Source organism: Oryctolagus cuniculus, chromosome 16, assembly GCF_051225735.1.
Source record: "Oryctolagus cuniculus isolate XC-2025 breed Fujian yellow rabbit chromosome 16, ASM5122573v1, whole genome shotgun sequence".
Taxonomy (NCBI): domain Eukaryota; kingdom Metazoa; phylum Chordata; class Mammalia; order Lagomorpha; family Leporidae; genus Oryctolagus; species Oryctolagus cuniculus.
In genome coordinates this window covers 735,040-755,842 of record NC_142882.1, presented here as the reverse complement: position 1 = coordinate 755,842, position 20,803 = coordinate 735,040, and the positions used below count along the sequence as shown (strand labels likewise).

Below are 20,803 nucleotides of genomic sequence, written 5' to 3'. Positions count from 1 at the left end.
GGCCCCAGCCCCACCCAGTGCCCGCTCGGAGTCCGGGGCACCTCCTCCGGCCAGCCCAGCCCCTGCCTCCCCCTGCCAGGTGGCTGTTCCAGCAGCAGGGCCAACCCCTCTCCCCGGGGTCTGGGGGGCTTGGGGACAGCAGGCTGGACAGCAGGCTGGGGCTTCCTGGAGGAGGGGGCTCTGGAGCCCGGTCTGAGCCCAGCTCAGGGCAGCAAGGTGGGTCCACCGCCCGCTCAGGACCCCCACCCCCGCCAGGGGGCGCCAGCCAGGAGCTGGAGGGGCCGGCAGCCCAGGGAGCCTGCTGTGTCCTGCGTGGGCGCCGGCCAGGAAGGGTGGGCTGAGGGCCGACTGGAAGGCTCGCCATGGCGACCCCCGCTGGGCCCGTTTCCTGGTGGGGAAACTGAGGTGGGAGGGAGTGAGGCCGGCCGCGGCGGGGAGGGGCCTGCTGGTGGACCCAGGGCTGGCCCAGAAGCCACCACCCGGCCGGGGCCAGGCGGGCAGGAGGCGGGACCGGGCGCGCCCTGGTGACAGCAACGCCCGGGAATGCGCCGGCTGGGGTCTCCGCCCCCAGCCCGGCCCCCGGCCCGAGTGACTCCCTGGGCGCTGGGGCCCTGCGTTGGGGGGCGGCCGGGGAATCCCGGGATCGGATTCCAGACACGTGGGTGTCTTCGCCCCTGAGTGGGGCAGCCCCGAAGGAGGGCGACGGCGAGGAGGGCGCAGGGACCACCGCAGGGGCGGCGTCGGCGGAGAGGGGGAGGCGCCCGGACTCCCGGGGCCAGGGCCGGGCTCCCTGGGGGCGCACATTCCCGGGCCCTGAGCGCGGCGCCCGGAATAGCAGCTCCGGCTGGAGGGTGGGGGCGGTCAGTCCCAAGGTCGCCGCGGCCCCGACACCCGGAACCAGGCCGCGGCTCGAGAGGCCCGGAGCGTGCGTGGGGCAGCCCCCTGCCGCAGATCCGCACCGGCCGCGCGGGGGCGCCGCCCCGCCTTGCCCAGGCGCGGCCCTGGGCCGCTCGCGTGGGAGGGGCCGTCCCGCTCCCGCCCCGCACCTCGGGCCCCGCCGCTTCCGCTCTGCCCGGGCGGCCTGGACGCGCAGCCCCGCTCCCCCGCAGCCGGTAAGTCCCTCAGCCTGACCGCGCACTCCCCCGGGACCGCACCGGTGTGTGGACCGAGGGCTGGGGGCAGCCACCCGCAACGGGTGAGCGCTCCCGCTCCCAGCGGGGAAACCGAGGCCCGGAGGCGTGGCCTGTCCTGGGCCAACTTCACCCGCTGCAGGAGAGGGGAGGGTGGGCTTCCCACCGCGATCGCCGCCCAAGCCCCCTGCCCTGCCCCAGCTCCCCGCGTCCGGCCCGCAGCTGTGGGCAGAGAGGGAGGGCTCCTGGGCAGAGTCCGGGGTCAGAGGTGGAAGGTGGAGCCGGGACTCCATGGACCCGGGTCCGGCAGCGTCTGGGGGCTGGGGTGGCCGGGACACGCGAGGTGGCCAGGCTCCCTCCCCTCTCCCCTGCCAGGCCCTGGTCCTTCCTCCGCCCCTGACAGCGGGCACCCCGAGGCGGGGAGGGGGGGCTGGGGGGTCCGAGTTCCCACCCAGCTCCCTCCCTGTCCCTTGCTCCCCAGGAGGCCCCGCGCTGCGGCCCACACCCTGGACAGATGAGGCCATGACGCCACACCTGGACCTGGGCCAGGTCGCCCCTCCCTGCCCCGCCCACCCCGGGGTCGCCCGGCTGCCTGGGTCTGGGGGCCCTGGGAGGCCGGGTCCTGCTCCTGACGCAGCCCCCGGGGCCCACGTCTCCTGCAGGGTCTCAGAGAAGCATGGACTGAGTCCAGCCGGCCCAGGCTGTGCAGATGGGGACACTTGGGCCCGGGGAAGCGGAGTGGCCCAGCTGTGGCCGCCCCGGCAGGTAGAAGCAGCAATGGGCCCTGGAGCTGCCGGTCACCACGCACTGCTTGAGCGCCTGTTGTATGCGTTCTGGGGCAGTACGCAGTGGACACTGGTGCCGCGACAGCGTTTCCAGCCCCTCCTTTCTGTACCCGTGGGGACCCCACAGCCCCGCCCTCTCCTGCAGGGAGTCCGGTTACTGTCCAGGGGCGGGGCAGGGCTGGGGCTCGGACCCCGGCCTGCTGGCTGCTGCACTGGTCCCCTCTCTCCCCCAGACCCATCCAGAACCTTCTGCTCCTGCTGGGGGCCCTCCTGAGCTGCGACTTGGGGGGCGGAGCTCAGGTAAGGGGGGGGCGTGAGACCAGCGGGCCGGCGAGGACCCGACGCCCCCTGCAGGCTGATGGTGCCCTCCTGTCCCCAAGTAGGGTCCGGGGGAGTGGACCTTGTGGGGGTCCTGGAGCCGCTGTTCCAGCTCCTGCGGGCGGGGCGTCTCGGTGCGCAGCCGCCGCTGCATCCGGTGAGCCGACAGCGGCGCGCAGGGGTCCCGGCCCCGCCCCCCGCCGCCCCACACGCGCCCTGCCCTTTATTCCCGCCGGAATGCGGGTGGGGTTGGCGTGGGAGGAGGGTGGACAGGCCAGTGCTGGGAGGGGCGTCCCTGGGGGTCTCGACCACACGTGCGCTGCCCCGCCCCCTGCAGGCTTCCCGGGGAGGACCCGTGCTGGGGGGACACCCACGGATACCGCCTCTGCCAGCTTCCCGTAAGCCCCGCCCACCTCCCCGGTCCTCCCCGAACCCCTGCCCCGGTCACACCGCCGGGGGCGCCCCAGCCTCCGACCCCGACCCCCGTCTGCCCCCAGGACTGCCCGCCGGGCGCCGTGCCTTTCCGAGACCTGCAGTGTGCGCTCTACAATGGCCGCCCTGTGCTGGGCGCCCCCCAGACGTACCAGTGGGTGCCCTTCCTCGGGGGTGAGTGGCCAGGGCGGGCCAGCACGAAGTAGGGCGCCGGGAGCTGCAGGGGCGCTGGGGCGGGAGAGCCTGCCGGCCAGCGGCGAGGGCTCGCGGCCCCGGGAGCGCCCGGGCGAAGCTGTCCACGGGGCGGCGGTGGCCGGGGCCTGGGACTCCGTCAGGGAGGTCCCCAGCCCACCGACTCCCCCTGTCCCCAGCGCCCAACCAGTGCGACCTCAACTGCCTGGCGGAAGGGCACGGCTTCTACCGCAGCTTCGGCCGCGTCCTGGACGGCACCCCCTGCGGCCCGGCCGCCCAGGACCTCTGCGTGGCCGGCCGCTGCCTCGTAAGAACCCTTACCCGCCCCGCCCCTTGGTGTCGGGGCCCGCCCCTCCCACGCCCCGCCCCCAGCCCAGTCATGTCGGGTTCCGCCCCCGCCCTGGGCCCCACCCCTCATCCCCACGCCCCGCCCCGCCCTGGCCCGGGCCGGTCTCGCCGCGTGACGCCCCGCGTGTCCCCTGCAGAGCGCCGGCTGTGACGCCCCGCCCCCGCCTGGGCCCCGCCCCCCCACGCCCCGTCCCGGTCCCGCCCCTGACGCCCCGCGTGTCCCCTGCAGAGCGCCGGCTGTGACGGGCTGCTGGGCTCGGGCGCCCTAGAGGACCGCTGCGGCCGCTGCGGGGGCGCCGACGACTCGTGCCTGTGGGTGCAGCGCGTGTTCCGCGACGCCGGTGACCGCCCCGCCCCGCGCGCGCGTGGGTAGCGGCCCGGAGGCCACAACGGAGCCGATTGGGCAGCCGCGGCGCGGGCCCCCGCCTCCTCGCGCCGATTGGTCGCCCGCAGATTGCCCCGCCCCACCCCGCGGCGCGGCGGGCGGTTAACCCCTTCTGCGCTGCACAGAGCGACAGCCGCGCCTCCGCGGGGCGGGGACCCCGGCCCGCGGCCGCCAACGCCGCCTCCCTCCCGCGCAGGTGCCTTCGCCGGGTACTGGAACGTGACCCTGATCCCTGTGGGCGCAAGACACGTCCGCGTGGCGCACCGCAGCCGCAACCGCCTGGGTACGCGGGGCGCGGGGGGCGGGCGGGCGGCGCGGGGGCTCGGCTGACCCCTGCCTTGCAGCGCTCGTGGGCGCCGACGGGCGCTACGTGCTCAACGGGGACCGCGCCGACGCGCCCGGGACCTACGAGGCGGCCGGCACCCGCGTGGTCTACACTCGCGCCGCGGGGCCCGAGGAGACGCTGCGCGCCGTCGGGCCTACGACGCAGGACCTGCTCCTGCAGGTGCGGCGGGGGCGGGGTCAGCCAGAGGGGCGGGGTCAGCCAGAGGGGGACGGGGTCAGCCGGGGGAGGCGAGGTCAGCCAGAGCGGGGAGGGTTCAGCCGGGAGAGGAGGCAGGGGTCAGCCAGAGGGGGACGGGGTCAGCCGGAGGGGAGAGGTGGGGTCAGCCAGAGCGAGGAGGCGGGGTCAGCCGGGGGAGGCGGGGTCAGCCAGAGCGGGGAGGAGTCAGCCGGGAGAGGAGGCAGGGGTCAGCCAGAGGGGGGCGGGGTCAGCCAGAGGGGGACGGGATCAGCCGGAGGGGGGAGGCGGGGTCAGCCAGAGCGAGGAGGCGGAGTCAGCTGGGGGAGGCGGGGTCAGCCAGAGCGGGGAGGAGTCAGCCGGGAGAGGAGGCGGGCTCAGCCGGGAGAGGAGGCGGGGTCAGCCGGGGGAGGCGGGGTCAGACAGAGCGGGGAGGAGTCAGCCGGGAGAGGAGGCAGGGGTCAGCCAGAGCGAGGAGGCGGGGTCAGCCGGGGGAGGCGGGGTCAGCCAGAGTGGGGAGGAGTCAGCCGGGAGAGGAGGCGGGGTCAGCCAGAGCGAGGAGGCGGGGTCAGCCGGGGGAGGCGGGGTCAGCCAGAGCGAGGAGGCGGGGTCAGCTGGGGGAGGCGGGGTCAGCCAGAGCGGGGAGGAGTCATCCGGGAGAGGAGGCGGGGTCAGCCGGGGGAGGCGAGGTCAGACAGAGGAGGCGGGGTCAGCCAGAGCGGGGAGGAGTCAGCCGGAGGGGGCGGGCCCTCAGCTGCCCTGGTGTGCGCCCCCACCCAGGTCGTCCTGCGGGAGCCCAACCCGGGCATCGAGTTGGAGTTTTGGCTCCCCCAGGAGCGCTACGGCCCCTTCCAGGCGCGGGCGCAGGCGCTGGGCTGGTCCCTGCGGCAGCCACAGCCGCGGGAGGTGGAGCCTCCGCCCCGCGAGCCCCCCGGCCCCGCGTGGACCCCGGCCCCCGCCCCAGGTGAGGTGGGGGCGGCCAGGATGGGGCAGGCGGGGCGGGGGCGTGAGGCCCGGACCCCTCACAGCCCCGCCCTCCGCAGAGCCCTGCCCGCCCTGCCCGGACACCCGTGGGCGCGCCCACCGGCTGCTCCACTACTGCGGCAGTGACTTTGGTGAGCCCCCGGGCCGCGCCCCCGCCCCTGGCCGCCACCCCTGAGCCCCCTCTCACCCCGCCCCGGGCCCCCCCCTCAGTGTTCCAGGCCCGCGTGCTGGGCCGCCGGCGCCACGCCCAGGAGACGCGCTACGAGGTGCGGGTCCAGTTGGTCTACAAGAGCCGCGGGCCGCTGCGGGGCCGCGAGTACGTGTGGGCGCCGGGCCGCTGCCCCTGCCCGCCGCTGGCCGCCCGCCGGGAGTACCTGCTGGCCGTGCGGCGCCTCGTCAGCCCCGACGGCGCCCAGGACCGGCTGCTGCTGCCGCGGGCCGGCTACGCGCGGCCCTGGAGCCCCGCGGAGGACAGCCGAGCGCGCCTGGCCGCACGCCACTGCCCGGCCTGACGCGCGGGGTGGGCCCGCGCCGCTGCCCGCCCCGCCCCCGCGTCTTCGCGCTTGGAAGTCGGCCTCACCCCCCCAAGACGAACTCGCACCGTGGCTGTGGGTCTTCTTCCTGCGCAGCCCCTGCCGCTGACACGCACACGCGTGGGCGGGACCGTGACACACGCGTGTGCGGGGACGCCATCACACGTGCACACACGTGTGCAATGCATGCAGGAACACCACACACATGCACACACGTGTGCAGGGACGCTGTCACTGCCACTCCTCCCACACGCACACGCAGGGACGCGCCGCCCCCGGAAGCCCCCCAGGAGCGCTGGGCCTGGTGTCCCCGCCGTCAGCCCCTCCGCTCGCTCGCCCTTCCGGTCGGGTTCGTTTTCACCACTGCGTTCCTTAAAAGAACCAGGGCACCCGGCCACGTGTCCTCAGCTGTGTTGACTCGGGGAGTGCTGGCGGGATCGCGCCGCGGCCACGCGTGTGGATACGTGCTTGCCCCGCCCCCACGCCCTCCTCTCTGGGCGGGGTTGGGGGCGGGCAGGGTCCCGGAGCCCCTCCCAGGGCTGAGCCACGCCCCCGTCCCGGCTGCCCCAGCTGGCCGCTGCCCAGGCCGTGGGAGCCGGCGCCTCTGGACTCGGCCCTGACCTCCCACGTGACCGCTGGCAGCGCCCTGCCCCCTCCTGGGCCTCAGCGTCCCTGCCAAGGCTCAGACCTGGGGGCTGTGCTGTCCTGGAGCCATTCCCGGCCTCGCCTTCACCCCTGGAGTGCGCATTGAGCACCTACTGTATGCGGGCACGTGGCCAGGCCCTGGGGAACCTGTGTCCCAGACCATGAAGCCCAGGAGGCACGGCAGGGCTGGGAAAGGGGGCGTCCACGCGGGGGGCCCCAGGCCTGTCTTCCTCCACCTGTGGGCCCTGCAGCCCTTGCGTCCTGGGGCTTGGGGATGATGGGAGAGTGGACACGGCCTTCGGGAATGTGGGCGGAACCCCGCCAGGGCTGGTGGTGTTCATAGCTTGGGGTAAGGATGGGGGGAGGGGCCGCCGGCCTCCCCGGGGGCAGGCCACCATGTCCACAGCAGGTGCCCACCCAGCCTGGTCCCTCAGCCTTGAAGCCAGCAGGGGGCGCTGGGAGCAGCCGTCCACTCTGCGGGTGGCAAGGTTGAGGCCACGGACAATGGGGACCAAGTGGCGCCAGTGCCCACTCTTGCTGCCCCCAGCCCTTGTTGACCAAACACAGTCAAGAGGCAGAGAAAGAGGGGCCGGAGGCCTCCATCTGCTGGGCGACTGCCCCAGTGCCCACGGTGGCCAGGGCCGGGCCAGGCAAGGCCGGCGTCCGGGAGCTCCACCCTGGGCTCCCACGTGGGTGGCAGGGCCCGTCCTCCCCCGGCACCCGAGCCGTCCTCACGGCCTCCCAGGCGTGGGTCAGCAGGGGGCAGGCATCTGAGCGGAGATGGGACTCGAACCCGGCTCCACCAACACGCCCGGCACCTGCGCCCAGCTCTGGCGTTGCCGACCCTGAGCTGTGTGCGGGAAGGCCCAGGCACTGCCTGCACCGAGTGCCCCGTCCGGAGCCGGAACCGGTTCCGCGGGAGGCGGAGCGCCTCGCCGGTGGTGGCAAAGCCAAAGCCGAGGCGGCTGCTTCGGAAACCGGCCGGGGGTGGGGCTTTCCCCAGGGGCTCTGCAGGGTTCTGCTGATGCTGACGGGGAAGGGGGTGCACGGGGTGTCCACGGGGGTTTTAAATTGCAGTGGAGTTGAGACGCCCGCAGTCCAGAGACAGACAGCTGACTCCCTCCCCGTGCCCACGACGGTCAGAGATGGTCAGAGCTGGAAGCGGGAAAGTCCCCCTGGGCCCCCCACTGGCCTCCGTGGCCCAGGCGTTAGCAGGGAGCTGGGGGCGGGAGCCAGAGCTGGCAGTGGAGCCCAGGCGCTCCCAGGTGGGTCGCGGGGTCACCTGCTGGCCCCACACCTGCCCCTCCTGGTAATCTTCAAGGTGGCGGACAGGCAGCACCTGGGGCCGACCGTGCCCCACACCGCGCTTGTCCCAGCCCGGGCAGGAGGCCGCGGCCGCCACTGCTGGCTGCTGGGGGTCCAGCCCCAGGCCCGAGCCTGCGGACGTGGCGTTGAGGTGAGGGTCGGAGGTCGTGTCGGGTTCGGAGTGGACCCCGGCGACAGACACGTCCTTACCAGAGACACTGGGGCCGCCGGGAGTGGGTCCCTGCCGGCGCACCCTGGGAGGCAGCCGTGCTGGCTCAATGCTTGGGCCCCTGCCACCCCGGGGGAGCCCCAGGGGGAATTCTGGGGTCCTGACCCTGATGGCCCAGCCCTGGCCGTTGTGAGCATTCGAGGGATGAATCAGCCGAGGGGAGATCGATGGTTCCCTGCCTCTCACGTAAATGTCTTTCATCAAAGGTCAAATTAGTGTTGAAAGGTCACTGGGCCTGGCGAGCCAGGTGCGCCCCCCCCCCGTGCTCCCAGGTATGCTGACCTGGGCGGGGCACAGCTGAGCCCACTTGACGGTGGAGGGGGGGCGAGGGCGAGGGGCTGTGTCCCCAGCACCCCTGGGGCTGTGGCCGAGCCGACGGGCCCCAGGTGGGGCATCAGTGGTCACTCTTGCTGCCGGCTAAGCCACACCTGTGCGGTGAAGGCCACGGTCCTCCCACGCCCTGAGACCCCGGGGAGCCGGGCCCTGGCCACTCCGCTCACACGCGGCCTCCGTTCTGCCTCAGGGCCTCGTCCACGGCGTCTGGACCCCCTCTGCTGCGCGTCTGCTCGCTCGTCGTCCGCGCCGGGCCCTGCCCGGCCATCCCCGACCCCCCGCCCCGCCGGCAGCCTTGGGGTTCCTGCTGTACCGCCGGCTCCTGGACGGGTGCACGGAGGCACAGGGAGCCGGTGAACGGGACCGACTCCCCCACCCGTGCCTCCTCCCGCTCAGAGCGCCCGGCTTCGGTGTCCCAGGCTCGGCGGCTGGACCGTGCAGACGTGCCCGCACACCCAGGGCACAGACCCCGTCCACCCGGCCCCAGCCCTTGGGTGCAGGGACCTGTGGGCGGCCGGCGCACGAGGGCGGTGAGGGTGAGGGCCGGGCCGCACCGGGAGCCTCCCTCGATGGTGCCCTGCAGGGCGCCAGCCCTCCCTGGACAGGTGTGCCGGAGCAGAGCCCAGCACCGGCACCAGGGTCCGCACCCCCCCGGGGGTTCCTTCCCAAATGAAGGCCGTTCTCAACTTCCTGCCTGCTGGGGGGCTGGGTGAGGTGGGGGGGGCTGAGTGAGGCGGGGGGGTAGCTGAGTGAGGCGGGGGGGCTGAGGTGGGGGGTCTGAGTGAGGTGGGGGGCTGAGGCGGGGGTGCTGAGTGAGGTGGGGGGCTGAGTGAGACGGGGGGAGCTGAGTGAGGTGGGGGGCTGAGGTGGGGGGCGCTGAGTGAGGTGGGGGGCTGAGTGAGGCCGGGGGGGCTGAGTGAGGTGGGGGGCTGAGTGAGGCAGGGGGGGAGCTGAGTGAGGCGAGGGGGCTGAGTGAGGTGAGGGGGCTGAGGCCGGGGGGGGGGGGCCTGAGGCCGGCGGGGGGGCATTTCCTGTTTGTGCCCTCTGGGCGATTTTTACCGTGGTTTCTGGAAGACTGACTTATTTGCGGGCCGGTTCACGGACGCAGGGGCTCAGAACGCCACCCGGGGCTCCCACGTGGGTGGCGGGGACCCCGGTGCTGGGGCTGCCACCTGCCGCCTCCCGGTGGGTGAGCAGGGAGCTGGCCTGGCCGGGTGGGGCAACCGGGACTGGGCCGGGCGCCCACACGGGGGTTGAAGTCTTGCAGCACAGCGCACGGCCGCTCCGGGAGTCCTTGTGATGGGGTGGGGTGGGTACGACCGGAAGCCTGTCCCAGACCCTGCTAATGACCCCGGGCGGCGGTTGTAACTAACGCCCAGGCCCCGCCCCCACGCGGGAGGCCCGGATGGAGCTGCTGTCCGCGGGTCCTGACTCTGCCCAGCCCTCGCGGCTCCGGAGTGGACGGGCGCGTGGCCAGCAGAAGGGCAGGGGGGAAAGGAGGGAGCGTGGGGACGCTCAGGGCAGCCGTGGCTTTATTGCGCCCGCCTAGCAGGCCGGGCAGCCCAGGGGCCAGCAGTGCCGCAGGCAGCAGAGCCCGTGGCCGTGGCGGGGCCAGGTGCAGCTGATCTGCGTGGCCGACTCGGAGCTGACGTCCAGGGACGAGCCGGAGCAGCAGGGCGCGCTCAGCTCGGGCACGGACGTGCTGCTCCACTTCCGGCTCCGCCGGCCGCCGCTGCGGGGCGCCGGGGCCCCCGGCTTGCTGGCGGCTTGGCTGGGGGCTCGGCTGGGGGGCTGTGCGGGGATGCTGGTGCCACTGGGAGACTGGACGAGGGGTGGGGCCTGGCCGGAGGGGGCGCTGGGACCCTGGTGGGGACGTGGCTGGCGGAGCGGCTGGGGACCCTGCTGGGTCGGCCTCTGGGGTCTCGGCGGGGGTCGCGGCTGGGATCTCGGCGGGGGACGTGGCTGGGGACCCTGCTGGGCCCCAGGGGGCCTGGTGGACACGATGGAGCGGGGCTTGCGCAGCTGGCGCTGGCTGGAGGAGCTGCCTCGGCTCCGAGCCTGGCCCCGCGGCTGTCCCCGCGGCAGTCCCCGCGGCTGTCCCCGCGGCTGCGCCCGCGGCTGCCCCTGGGCCTTGTGGGGCAGCTGGGAACCACTGGCAGAGCCGGAGGCCACGTAGCCCCGGGACCCGGAGCTGCGGGTGTCGGGGGAGCGGGGCTGGGAGTTGCCGGAGCTGGGAGGGAGGGCGGGCTCGGAGGCCTTGTCCTGGCTGGACTCTGTGGAGTCCGTGGACAGCTCGGGGTCCGACGAGCTGCCCTGCTGGCCAGCCTCCGAGTCCAGCTGGGGCCCCGAGGCGCTGCCCGTGTGGCTGGCCTCGCTGGACAGCGGGGCGCCCGACGAGCTGCTCTGTTTGTTGGCCCCGGTGGACAGCCGGGACCCCGAGGCGCTGCCCTGGCGGCTGGCCGGGGGGTCCGCGCGGGCGCTGGCCTGCTTCTTCACTTGTCCTGGTGCTGCGGGCTCAGGCCTGGCTGGGCTGCAGAGAGAGGGACGGGCCGGCTCAGGGGCCAGGCGGCCTCTGTGGCCAAGACGGCCAGGCACACGCGCGCCAGCACGCACGCGCGCAGACCTGTCCGCGGGCTACCTACACTCGGCTTCCAGGGCGGCAGGGGGTCCGGCCCCCGCAGCGGAGACGCGAGCCCGGCCCCGAGCCAGGGCCTGCAGAACTGCTCCCCGACAGCGTGGGAAAGAGAGGCGGACAGTGAGAGGGGGCAGGCGGCGGCCGGAGGGCGCGGCGGGAGGCGGGAGGCGGGAGGCGGGGGCGCCCCAGGCACGCACCGTCCCGGGCCAGGCCGGCCGCGGCGTCCAGGGCTCTTCCGCTGAGGCTGCTCACGGCGCTGTCCAGGGCCGCGTGGTGCTTCAGGAAGAGCGGGCGCACGAGCCGGTGGTAGAGCAGCAGGGCGCCGTTCCAGGGCCCCGGGCTCATGCAGAACAACAGGAAGCCGCACTGCGCGAGGGGCGGCCGTCACGCTCCGGCCGCCGGGCCCGGCCCCGCCCTGGCCCCAGCCCCGCCCCAGCCCCGCCCCGCCCGGCCCCGCCCTGGCCCCGCCCCGGACCCAGCCACGCCCCGGCCCCAGCCACGCCCCGCCCGGCCCCGCCCCGGACCCCCACAACGCCTCAGACCCCCCCAGCCACGCCTCGGACCCCGCCCCGCCTCGGCCCCAGCCCCGCCCCGGTCCCCCGGCCCGGCCCCGTCCCCGGCCCCAGCCACGCCCCGGACCAGCCACGCCCCGGCCCCAGCCCCGCCCCCAGCCCCAGCCCCGCCCCGGACCAGCCACGCCCCGGCCCCAGCCCCGCCCCGGACCCAGCCACGCCCCGGACCCCGCCCCGCCCTGGACCCCAGCAACACCCCGGACCCCGCCCGCCTCCGGGCCCCGCCCCGGCCCCCACACCCCCCCTCCCCGGCCCCAGCCCCGCCCCTGCCCCCGCCCCCCCGCCCCGCCCTGGCCCCCCCGCCTCGGCCGCAGCCCCGCCCCCGGCCCCGCCCCGGCCCCCAGCCCACCTTGCCCACGTAGTAGAAAGGGAACCAGGACAGGAGTAGATCGCTGAAGAACTCGAGCAGACCGAACAGGGCGTACACCACCCAGTAGGTGAGCCACGCAGTGTCGTCGTCTTTGCTGGGGCTTTCGATGGCCTTGATCCTGCGGGAGGACGAGGACGGCGGGGTCAGCGCGGCCCGCGAGCCCCGCCCGCCCCGCCCCGCCCCGCCGCACTCACGAAGCATATGCGGGGTACACAAATCCGATAAGGTTGCACAGCAGAGACGCCCCGTAGCCGAACAGAAGATACAGGCTTAGCAGAGTGACAGCTCCTGGGGGCGAGGGGGGAGCGGAGGTCACACCCCCACGGCCCCGCCCCCCCGCTGCGTCTGCACCTGGAGGCTGTGTGCGCGTGCGCCCCCTGGAGGAATACGCCATTACTGCAGCCAGGGGCTCCCAGAGGGGCGGGGGCGGAGACGCGGGAGCCAGGGGGCGGTGGTCTCGAGGTGGCCCGGGGTCCTGGGTGCGAGAGGCCGCCCATGGTGTCCCCGGGACCCTGGGAGCGAGAGGCCACCGCATAGTGTCCCCCGGGGCCCTGGGAGCGAGAGGCCGCCAGAGGCCGCCCATGGTGTCCCCGGGGCCCTGGGTGCGAGAGCCCGCCCATGGTGTCCCCCGGGGCCCTGGGAGCAAGAGGCCTCCAGAGGTGTCCCCGGGGTCCTGGGTGCGAGAGCCTGCCCATGGTGTCCCCAGGGCCCTGGGAGCGAGAGGCCGCCCATGGTGTCCCCAGGGCCCTGGGAGCGAGAGGCCGCCAGAGGCCGCCCATGGTGTCCCCTGGGCCCTGGGTGCGAGAGCCCGCCCGTGGTGTCCCCTGGGCCCTGGGTGCGAGAGGCCGCCCATGGTGTCCCCGGGGCCCTGGGTGCGAGAGGCCACCGCATGGTGTCCCCAGGGCCCTGGGAGTGAGAGGCCGCCAGAGGCCGCCCATGGTGTCCCCGGGGCCCTGGGTGCGAGAGCCCGCCCATGGTGTCCCCCGGGGCCCTGGGAGCAAGAGGCCTCCAGAGGTGTCCCCGGGGTCCTGGGTGCGAGAGCCCGCCCATGGTGTCCCCGGGGCCCTGGGAGCGAGAGGCCACCCATGGTGTCCCCGGGGCCCTGGGAGCGAGAGGCCGCCAGAGGCCGCCCATGGTGTCCCCGGGGCCCTGGGTGCGAGAGCCCGCCCGTGGTGTCCCCGGGGCCCTGGGAGCGAGAGGCCGCCAGAGGCCGCCCATGGTGTCCCCGGGGCCCTGGGAGCGAGAGGCCGCCAGAGGCCGCCCATGGTGTCCCCGGGGCCCTGGGTGCGAGAGGCCGCCAGAGGCCGCCCATGGTGTCCCCTGGGCCCTGGGTGCAAGAGCCCGCCCGTGGTGTCCCCCGGGCCCTGGGTGCGAGAGGCCACCGCATGGTGTCCCCGGGGCCCTGGGAGCGAGAGGCCGCCAGAGGCCGCCCATGGTGTCCCCGGGGCCCTGGGTGCGAGAGGCCGCCAGAGGCCGCCCATGGTGTCCCCTGGGCCCTGGGTGCGAGAGGCCGCCAGAGGCCGCCCATGGTGTCCCCTGGGCCCTGGGAGCGAGAGCCCGCCGCGAGCCCTGCAGGCACGGAGTAGGCGTGCCTGTCCCCATGCCAGGGCACCCCGCCTCCGCGACGTCGAGTCTCCCTTCAACTCTGCTCCCTGACACGCATGGGGCGGGCATGCGGAGCCGCGGTCCCCCCTCGGCACGTGGGGTGGTGCCGGCCCCGCCGTATTAGCCACGGGGGCCACACAGGAACCTCCCCTCCCGTCGGCAGGTGCACCCGGCGCCTCTGGCTACAGCCGCGAGGGGGAGGGGCGGCCTGGCTCTGAGCCCGGCCCAGAGGGGAGGAGGGGACAGCTGGTTCCCGGGCTGCGTTATCTCAACAGCCAGGAGCGGTGGGGGCTGGGGGCCCCCTCCCCGCCCAGGCTACTATCGCCGAGGGGCCAGCGCTGGACCAAAGTGCAGAGGGAGGTCACCCCACCCTGCCTCCACCTGCGCCTTTGACCGCGGGCGAGGTCGGATCTGGGGATTTGGGCTTCTCTCCGCGGGGGCGGGGGGCGCTGGGGAGCGTCCCCCCTCCCCAGGGCCGTCTCCCGGGGCCGCCCTCCCCAAATCCACTTTCCTGCAGGCTCAGCAGCGGGGGGGGGTGACCCTGGATGTCAGGGCGGGGCGGGGGGGGCTAAGCCCCAGGCGCCAGCAGCAGATGGGAGGGTGCCTGTGTGTGCGCATGCGTGTCCACGCGTGTTGTGTGGCCGCTGCACACGGGACAGGCTCAGCAGCCGCCCCCTGCCTCAGTGCCCCCCTGGCGACGTCCGGCCTCCCCAGCCGGCCCCTCCCTCCGCTGCTGGGCGACCAGACGCGTGGACTTGAGGGCAGAGGTTAGGGCCGGCTCCCGGGGGGCTGGGGGCCTGGGGAGGCCTCTGGGGTCTGAGCAGGGTTTCAGACCCTACTGGCCCGGAAATCCCCCGGCGGGCAGGGCCCCCCGCCGGCTGCTGAGAGGGCGCTAGAACCCTGGAGGCCCCGCCCCACGGTCAGGACAGGTGTCCTGGGGGCTGTCCCGGGAGGGCTTCCTGAAAGAGGCAGAGACAGGCGGACACGTCCCGCAGGGCCATCGAGGGCCGGAGCAGGGGGCTGCAGCCAGGGGGGCTTCGCCTCTCGCCCGGCGGCCCTGGCGAGGCTGTCCACCAACCCAACGGATGGTCACGCCACGGCACAAGGCCGGCAAGGGGGGTGGGGCTGGCGGAAGGGGCGAGGGCAGCCCCCGGGAGGGGCCCCTAGGGACACTGTCACCACCGCGACACGGCCGGACGCGGTCAGACTACCAGGGCACCAGGGCCGCCCCGCCCCCCTGGACAACTGGAAGAACCGGACCGAGGCCTGGCGGACGCCCAGGGTGCCGGGGCAGGGGGCGGAGGATGGCCCGGCCGCCGCCGCTGGGAGCGGGTCCCTCCGCCCAGGTGGCGGCAGGGGAGGGGCCGCTGGCGACCCCAGACCCCGGCCGCCCCGACGGCTCACCCGCGGCCAGATAGCGCTTGTCGACTCCGGTCCTGGCTTCGAGCGCTACGAGCGCTTCGGTGGCAAAGTTCCCCTGTTCCAGAAACCGCTCGAAGCGTTGGCGCAGACCGTCCATGGCAGCGGCGGGCCCGGGGCTGGCTGCCCGAGCTCGCCCTCCAGCCCGCGCACCGGCCCCGCGCCGCCCGCGCCGCTCCGGCCCCGGACGGGCAGCCGCGCTCCGCCCCCGGACCGCTGGTCTCCGCCCCCGGCCCCCCGCTCCGGCCAATGGGAGGGCAGGGCGGACAAAGGAGGTGGGGCCTGCCCCGTCTCCCCCGCCGCATCGCCCTCTGGCGGGCCGCGGCCGCCGCTGCAGCCACGCGCCCGGCACGGCGGGGCGGGGCGCGGCAGCCGCGGGCGCCGATTGGCGGAGAGGAAGTGCGACGTAGCTGATTGGAGGGCCAGCGTCAGGGCCGGGGATTATTGGCAGCGACGTTGACGGAGAGGAGGGGCAGGTGGGCGTGTGGAGCGGGGAAGCAAAGCGTGGTAAGGAGGGTGGGGCTGGTGGGCGGGGTCTGGGAAAGGCCGTAGCTGATTGGAGAAACAGGAGGCGACTCTTTAACGAGACAGGAGGTGGGGCGGAGCAGCAATCGTAGGGGCGGGACTCACTGAAGGAGGCGGGACTTACTGGAAAGACCCATTCTGATTGGAGCAGGCGGGGCCGGAGGCGGGACCGATTTTCGAGGGAGGGGTGTGTACAGAAGTGGGCGGGAACAAATAAAGCGTGGGGTTCATTATGGCAACCGTGAAGCCGCTCCTCCGGGTCAGAAGATCCGGCAGCTTGTCCGAACGGGGAGACCGGGGCTCCGGTGGGCTGGGGTCCGCAGGGGGCCGAGGCGCGCGTGGGCTCCCCGCCCCGTCGGATCTCCGCGCCCCGGCCGCAGGGGCCCCTGGGAGCTGAAGCCATCGGGGTTGCTATGGCGCCGGGGGCGGGGCGGGCCGACTCGGCGGTTTGGCTGGAGGGAGGGGCTTTCCTGCGGCCCCGCCCCCCGCGGCCCCGCCCCCGCCGCCATGCGGCCCGCCCCGACTGCGCTGTGGCTGCGCCTGGCCTTGGCCCTGGGCCTGGCCCTCGTTGGGCCCCTGGCTGGGGGGCGGGCCTCTGCCCGGGCCCCCATCTACGTCAGCAGCTGGGCCGTGCGGGTGTCCCAGGGCTACCGGGAGGCCGAGCGCCTGGCTCGTAAATTCGGCTTCGTCAACCTGGGGGAGGTGGGTGGGACCCGGATGGACGGGCAGTGGGGTGGGGGCTGGACGACCCCAGACCCTGGCCGATGGGGGCTCCGAGAACCTCCGAGCCCGGCCATGCCTCAGCCGCCCCCCGCTCCAGGGCCCACAGGCGCCAGGCACCTGCTGCCCCCTCGGGGCTCCTGGCTGGGGCCGGCCCCTGTGGGGGCCCCGGGGGCGGGAGCGGGTCCCAGCCGTGGGCCGCTTCCCGCACCCCCAGATCTTCCCTGATGGGCAGTACTTCCACCTGCGGCACCGGGGCGTGGTCCAGCAGTCCCTGACCCCACACTGGGGCCACCATTTGCGCCTGAAGAGAGAACCCAAGGTGAGCGCGGCCTGGAGGGGCCCCCACTTCCGGTCAGCGCCCACCTGGTACCTGGCTCTCTTGTGGCTGGAGCAGGAGCCCCGGGGGTCCCTGCCCGGCCCCTCCCAGCAAGGAGAGAACTTTCTGTCCCCCTGCCGAGGGCCGGGCCGCAGATCCCAGAGCGCGTGCCTAGGGGTCCCCCTGCCATAACCGAGATGGCGAGACCAGAGTGTGGTTTGCTGGCCGCCGGCGGGGCCGGGGCCGCACACCCCTGGCAGTGGGCAGCTGGCCGGTGGATCGGGTCTGTAGGACAGAAAACCAGCGAGGGGCCCTGTGTCTGGGGCTGAACCCCGGCGGGGCCGGCCGCCCTGTTGCTGAGTGGGGGTGCTGGTTTGGGGGATGAGGAGGGGTATTTAGGGGGCTGGTGCTGTGGCCCCGTCCGTCGCCCGAGGCTCCAGCACGCCCCCACGTGGGCGCCGGGTCAGGCACGCCCGGGCTGCTCCGCTCCCCGCGGGGGCAGTGAAGCCGGACACCTGCCCCCGCGGGGAGACCTGGACAAGGCTGCTGGCTCGGCCTGGCCCAGGGTGCGCAGGAAAGATCTGGAACGAAGACGGGGGAGGGGCAGGGGCCCCAAAGAGCCGCCCTCCCCTCGGGGCCTGGACAGGCAGTGACCCGGGCCGCGCGCACCCAGGTGCAGTGGTTCGAGCAGCAGACGCTGCGGCGGCGGGTGAAGCGCTCCCTGGCCGTGCCCTCGGACCCCTGGTTCCCCCAGCAGTGGTACATGGTGAGTGCGGGGCCTGGCGGGCGGGGAGCGGGCAGGCCGGCGCCGACCCCCGCTGACCCCGCGCCCTGCCCCGCGCAGAACAACGAGATGCAGGCGGACCTGAACGTCCTGCGGGTGTGGAACCAGGGCCTGACCGGCCAGGGCGTCGTAGTCTCCGTGCTGGACGACGGCATTGAAAAGGACCACCCAGACCTCTGGGCCAATTACGTGAGGAGGGGGCGGCCGGGCGCGGCGGCCGCGGTCCCGCCCCCGCGCCCAGCCTCACAGCCCCGCCCCGCCCCCAGGACCCCCTGGCCAGCTACGACTTCAATGACTACGACCCCGACCCTCAGCCTCGCTACACGCCCAGCGACGAGAACCGGTGAGCCCGGGGGCCTCCCGGGGCACCCCCGAGCGGGGGCGGGGCGGCTGTGACGCGCACCTGTGGGCCCTGGCGACAGGCACGGGACCCGCTGCGCCGGGGAGGTGGCCGCCGTGGCCAACAACGGCTTCTGCGGCACGGGCGTGGCCTTCAACGCCCGCATCGGAGGTACCCGGGGTCCCCCAGGCGGAGGGGCCGGCTGCGGGCGGGGGTGGTCCCGGGGCGGGGGGGGCGGGCGGCTCAGGGCGCAGGCGCGGCCCGCCGCAGGCGTGCGCATGTTGGACGGCACCATCACGGACGTGGTCGAGGCGCAGTCGCTGAGCCTACAGCCGCAGCACATCCACGTGTACAGCGCCAGCTGGGGCCCGGAGGACGACGGCCGCACGGTGGACGGCCCGGGCGTCCTCACCCGCGAGGCCTTCTGGCGCGGCGTGACCCAGGTGGGGCCGCGGAGGGGCGGGGCAGGCGCGCGCGGGGGGCAGGGCGCGTGCCCGCGCGCCAGGCCGACGCCCCCCGGCCTCCGCCCACCCCAGGGCCGCGGCGGGCTGGGCGCGCTGTTCGTCTGGGCGTCGGGCAACGGCGGGCTTCACTATGACAACTGTGACTGCGACGGCTACACCAACAGCATCTACACGCTGTCCGTGGGCAGCGCCACGCAGCAGGGCCGCGTGCCCTGGTACAGCGAGGCCTGCGCCTCCACGCTCACCACCACCTACAGCAGCGGCGTGGCCACCGACCCACAGATCGTGAGTGGGCGCCGACCCGTCCGCTCCCTGGGCCCCCGCGCCCCCCGCGGGCCCCACCCAGGCCCTCCCGCCCTCCCCGCTCTGGCCCAGCCCCGGGCAGTCCAGGCCTCGCGGGGCTGGAGCCAGGCGGCCCGGGGCCTCTCTGCACCCAGGTCACCACGGACCTGCACCACCAGTGCACGGACAAGCACACGGGCACCTCGGCCTCGGCCCCGCTGGCCGCGGGCATGATCGCCCTGGCCCTGGAGGCGAAGTGCGTGCCCGCCCGCCCGCCGGCCCGCCCGCCCTCCGCAGCCCCCCGGGCAGGGCCCCGCTGACCCAGGCTTCCTGTCCCCAGCCCGTTCCTGACCTGGAGGGACATGCAGCACCTGGTGGTCCGCGCGTCCAAGCCGGCCCAGCTGCAGGCCGAGGACTGGAGGACCAACGGCGTGGGGCGCCGAGGTGCGGCGGGCCCGGCGGGGGCGGGGGCGCGCGGCTGGGGGGCGCCCGTGAGTGACGGCCGCGCCCCCGCTCAGTGAGCCACCATTACGGCTACGGGCTGCTGGACGCCGGGCGACTGGTGGACTTGGCCCGCACCTGGCTGCCCACGCAGCCCCAGAAGAAGTGCGCCATCCGCATCGTGCACAGCCCCACGTGAGGCCCCGCCCCTCCGCTCCGCACACCTGCCGCGGTCCCCCGGGGAAGGGGACCCGGGCCCCAAGCCCTCCCCTCCCTCGAGGCCAGAGCCCCCTGCCGGCTGCCCACCCCACCCCCGCCTCGCCCCGCCCCCAGCCCCATCCTGCCGCTGCTGCACGTGACCAGAAACGTGTCGGCCTGCGCGGGGCGTGGCAACTGGATCCGCTCGCTGGAGCACGTGCAGGTGCAGCTGTCGCTGACCTACAGCCGCCGCGGGGACCTGCAGATCTCGCTCACCAGCCCCATGGGCACGCGCTCCACGCTCGTGGCCATCAGGTGGGGCCCCGGGGGTGGCGGCGCAGGGATCTGCCGGCCGGCGCCGCCAGGGCCGACCCCACAGCCCGCCCTGCCCGTCTGCGCCAGGCCCTTAGACATCAGCGGCCAAGGCTACAACAACTGGACCTTCATGTCCACGCACTTCTGGGACGAGGCCCCGCAGGGCGTGTGGACCCTGAGCCTGGAGAACAGGGGCTACTACTTCAACACGGGTGAGAGCGCGCGGGCTTGGCTGGCGCACAGTGGGCGCGCGGCTCCCGGGAGAAGCAGAGAGCTGACCCCTGCACGCAGTAGGTGCGCAGTGACAGATGTGCGGTGGACACCCGAGGGGGGGCAGGGGGAGAGGAGCCAGGCCCGGCAGGCCCAGGCTGCCCATGGTGACCCCCGCGCAGGGACGCTGTACCGCTACACGCTGCTGCTGTACGGGACGGCCGAGGACATGACCGCGCGGCCCCCGGGCCCCCAGGTGACCAGCAGCGCGCGTGTGCAGCGGGACACAGAGGGGCTGTGCCAGGGTGAGTGCCTGGCGCCGCGCGGCCGGCGCGCTGGGAGGGGGCGGGGGCGGGCAGTGTGCGTGTGCGGCCCAGGGTGGGCGGGCAGCAGGGGCCCCGGGAGGGGGCGCGCGGCCTCACGTGCGCGTCCCCGCCCCCGCCCCGCGCAGAGTGCCCTGACGCCCTGGGCCGACGCTGCGTCTCCTGCTGCCCGTGACGGCCCTTCCAGGACACCCGGCGGGCGGTGAGCTCCACGCGGAACGGACGCCAGGGCCTCCCCTCCCGGCACGGCCAGCCGGAGCCTCCTCTGCGGGGGCCCGAGCTCCCCCAGCTCGAGGGACCGCCCCCGGCGCTCCCCCAGCCCAGCCGCCGGAGCCCCGGCCTGGAGGAGGAAGGTGGCCTCGCCCCGGCCCCAGCCCTTGCTCGCTGGGCACGAGGCGCAGGCCTGCCCGGGGGACCCCGCGACGCCAGGCCCAGCCAGGGCCCTCTGGAACCTCCCGGCTCGCGCAGGAGACCGACGTCTCGTTGTTACAGACTTTGGAGTGGGGTGGGGGGTGGGGCGTGGGGGTGGGGCAGAAGCCGGATTCCCTGCCCCGGGGAAAGGCAGGCGGGAGAATGACCAGCCGCAGGCCGGCTCTGAGCTTGCAAATAAAGGCTGACCAGCGGCACCAAGGCTGTGGCTTCCCCCGGGCCGCGGGAGGGTCCCAGTGACGACCACGTCCAGGCAGCGGAGCGCCCGGGCCTGCACACGAAGCACGCCCCCCCCCCCCGCTTCTCCATATTGTGACATTTTAAAAAGTGGGGGTGGGGGGGTGAGAGGTCCTCCACCCGCTGGCTCACTCCCCCACTGGAGCTGGGCCAGGTCGAGGCCAGAGCCAGGAGCTCATCGGGGCCTCCCACGCGGGCGCAGGAGCCCGGTACCCGGGATGCCCCCGTGCGTCCGCAGGCCATCAGCGAGGAGCGCGGTCACGCACTGCCCCCGGGGTGTGGGGGGCCCCGGCGCGGCCTAAGCCCGCAAGTGGCCGCGAGAACCTCGCAGAAGCGTGCGCGGCGCCCGCTGTCCGCAGAGCGGGCCGGAGGCGGCCGGACAGGCGCGCCCCTCGGACACGCCGTGGGCGCACTCGCCGGCTGCAGGGGGCTGGACACGGGCGAACAGGTGCATCGCTGCGGGCGGCCCCGCCCAG

General features: G+C 74.9%; 3 protein-coding genes across 14 annotated transcripts; 2 read left to right on the top strand and 1 right to left on the bottom strand.

Moving 5' to 3' along the window:
* Window positions 1–880: 880 nt before the first annotated feature.
* ADAMTSL5 (ADAMTS like 5) lies at window positions 881–6,021 on the top strand. Of its 6 annotated transcripts, none has more exons than XM_051828635.3 (14): window positions 881–1,112; window positions 1,612–1,679; window positions 1,793–1,895; window positions 2,149–2,215; window positions 2,299–2,390; window positions 2,571–2,631; window positions 2,731–2,839; window positions 3,037–3,164; window positions 3,435–3,546; window positions 3,787–3,873; window positions 3,935–4,095; window positions 4,891–5,074; window positions 5,154–5,225; window positions 5,305–6,021. In XM_051828635.3, exons 3-14 carry the CDS (start codon window positions 1,840–1,842, stop codon window positions 5,604–5,606), a joined length of 1,431 nt encoding a protein of 476 aa, XP_051684595.2. In that variant the 5' UTR covers window positions 881–1,112; window positions 1,612–1,679; window positions 1,793–1,839; the 3' UTR covers window positions 5,607–6,021. The 6 variants fall into 6 exon arrangements, with proteins under 6 accessions (XP_051684595.2, XP_051684590.2, XP_069914604.2 ...); XM_051828630.3 differs by having other exon boundaries at window positions 974–1,112; window positions 3,435–3,517; window positions 5,305–5,442; XM_089315235.1 differs by having other exon boundaries at window positions 1,065–1,112; window positions 1,586–1,679.
* A 3,628-nt stretch (window positions 6,022–9,649) lies between these two features.
* Window positions 9,650–14,956, bottom strand: REEP6 (receptor accessory protein 6). 3 transcript variants are annotated; one of them, XM_070058482.2, is made up of 6 exons: window positions 14,726–14,956; window positions 11,911–12,004; window positions 11,696–11,834; window positions 10,972–11,140; window positions 10,782–10,859; window positions 10,491–10,669 (listed from the first exon to the last, which is right to left on the bottom strand). In XM_070058482.2, the coding sequence occupies exons 1-6, from the start codon at window positions 14,838–14,840 to the stop codon at window positions 10,632–10,634; spliced, it is 633 nt and encodes a 210-aa protein (XP_069914583.2). In that variant the 5' UTR covers window positions 14,841–14,956; the 3' UTR covers window positions 10,491–10,631. The 3 variants fall into 3 exon arrangements, with proteins under 3 accessions (XP_069914584.1, XP_069914583.2, XP_089171359.1); XM_070058483.2 differs by lacking the exon at window positions 10,782–10,859 and having other exon boundaries at window positions 9,650–10,669; window positions 14,726–14,952; XM_089315233.1 differs by lacking the exon at window positions 10,491–10,669 and having other exon boundaries at window positions 10,774–10,859.
* A 684-nt stretch (window positions 14,957–15,640) lies between these two features.
* Window positions 15,641–20,775, top strand: PCSK4 (proprotein convertase subtilisin/kexin type 4). 5 transcript variants are annotated; one of them, XM_070058489.2, is made up of 15 exons: window positions 15,641–15,967; window positions 16,203–16,307; window positions 16,978–17,070; window positions 17,149–17,277; window positions 17,355–17,431; window positions 17,511–17,599; window positions 17,699–17,871; window positions 17,965–18,177; window positions 18,330–18,430; window positions 18,515–18,618; window positions 18,693–18,810; window positions 18,949–19,128; window positions 19,216–19,340; window positions 19,521–19,643; window positions 19,790–20,775. In XM_070058489.2, the coding sequence occupies exons 1-15, from the start codon at window positions 15,773–15,775 to the stop codon at window positions 19,834–19,836; spliced, it is 1,872 nt and encodes a 623-aa protein (XP_069914590.1). In that variant the 5' UTR covers window positions 15,641–15,772; the 3' UTR covers window positions 19,837–20,775. The 5 variants fall into 5 exon arrangements, with proteins under 5 accessions (XP_069914590.1, XP_089171354.1, XP_089171353.1 ...); XM_089315228.1 differs by having other exon boundaries at window positions 18,949–19,340; XM_089315227.1 differs by having other exon boundaries at window positions 17,511–17,871.
* The last annotated feature ends 28 nt before the right edge of the window (window positions 20,776–20,803 follow it).

Excerpts from the sequence above, each read along its gene's own strand:
- ADAMTSL5 (XM_051828635.3), top strand. The coding sequence starts at position 1,840 with ATGGGGACACTTGGGCCCGGGGAAGCGGAGTGGCCCAGCTGTGGCCGC. Across the intron at positions 3,874-3,934 it reads CCGCAGCCGCAACCGCCTGG|CGCTCGTGGGCGCCGACGGG; the intron begins GTACGCGGGGCG and ends CCTGCCTTGCAG. Across the intron at positions 5,075-5,153 it reads GACCCCGGCCCCCGCCCCAG|AGCCCTGCCCGCCCTGCCCG; the intron begins GTGAGGTGGGGG and ends CGCCCTCCGCAG.
- REEP6 (XM_070058482.2), bottom strand. The coding sequence starts at position 14,840 with ATGGACGGTCTGCGCCAACGCTTCGAGCGGTTTCTGGAACAGGGGAAC. Across the intron at positions 11,835-11,910 it reads GTGTACCCCGCATATGCTTC|GATCAAGGCCATCGAAAGCC; the intron begins GTGAGTGCGGCG and ends GTCCTCCCGCAG. Across the intron at positions 10,860-10,971 it reads GGCCGGCCTGGCCCGGGACG|TTCTGCAGGCCCTGGCTCGG; the intron begins GTGCGTGCCTGG and ends GTCGGGGAGCAG.
- PCSK4 (XM_089315225.1), top strand. The coding sequence starts at position 15,773 with ATGCGGCCCGCCCCGACTGCGCTGTGGCTGCGCCTGGCCTTGGCCCTG. Across the intron at positions 17,432-17,510 it reads ACGCCCAGCGACGAGAACCG|GCACGGGACCCGCTGCGCCG; the intron begins GTGAGCCCGGGG and ends CCCTGGCGACAG. Across the intron at positions 18,431-18,514 it reads GCCCTGGCCCTGGAGGCGAA|CCCGTTCCTGACCTGGAGGG; the intron begins GTGCGTGCCCGC and ends TCCTGTCCCCAG.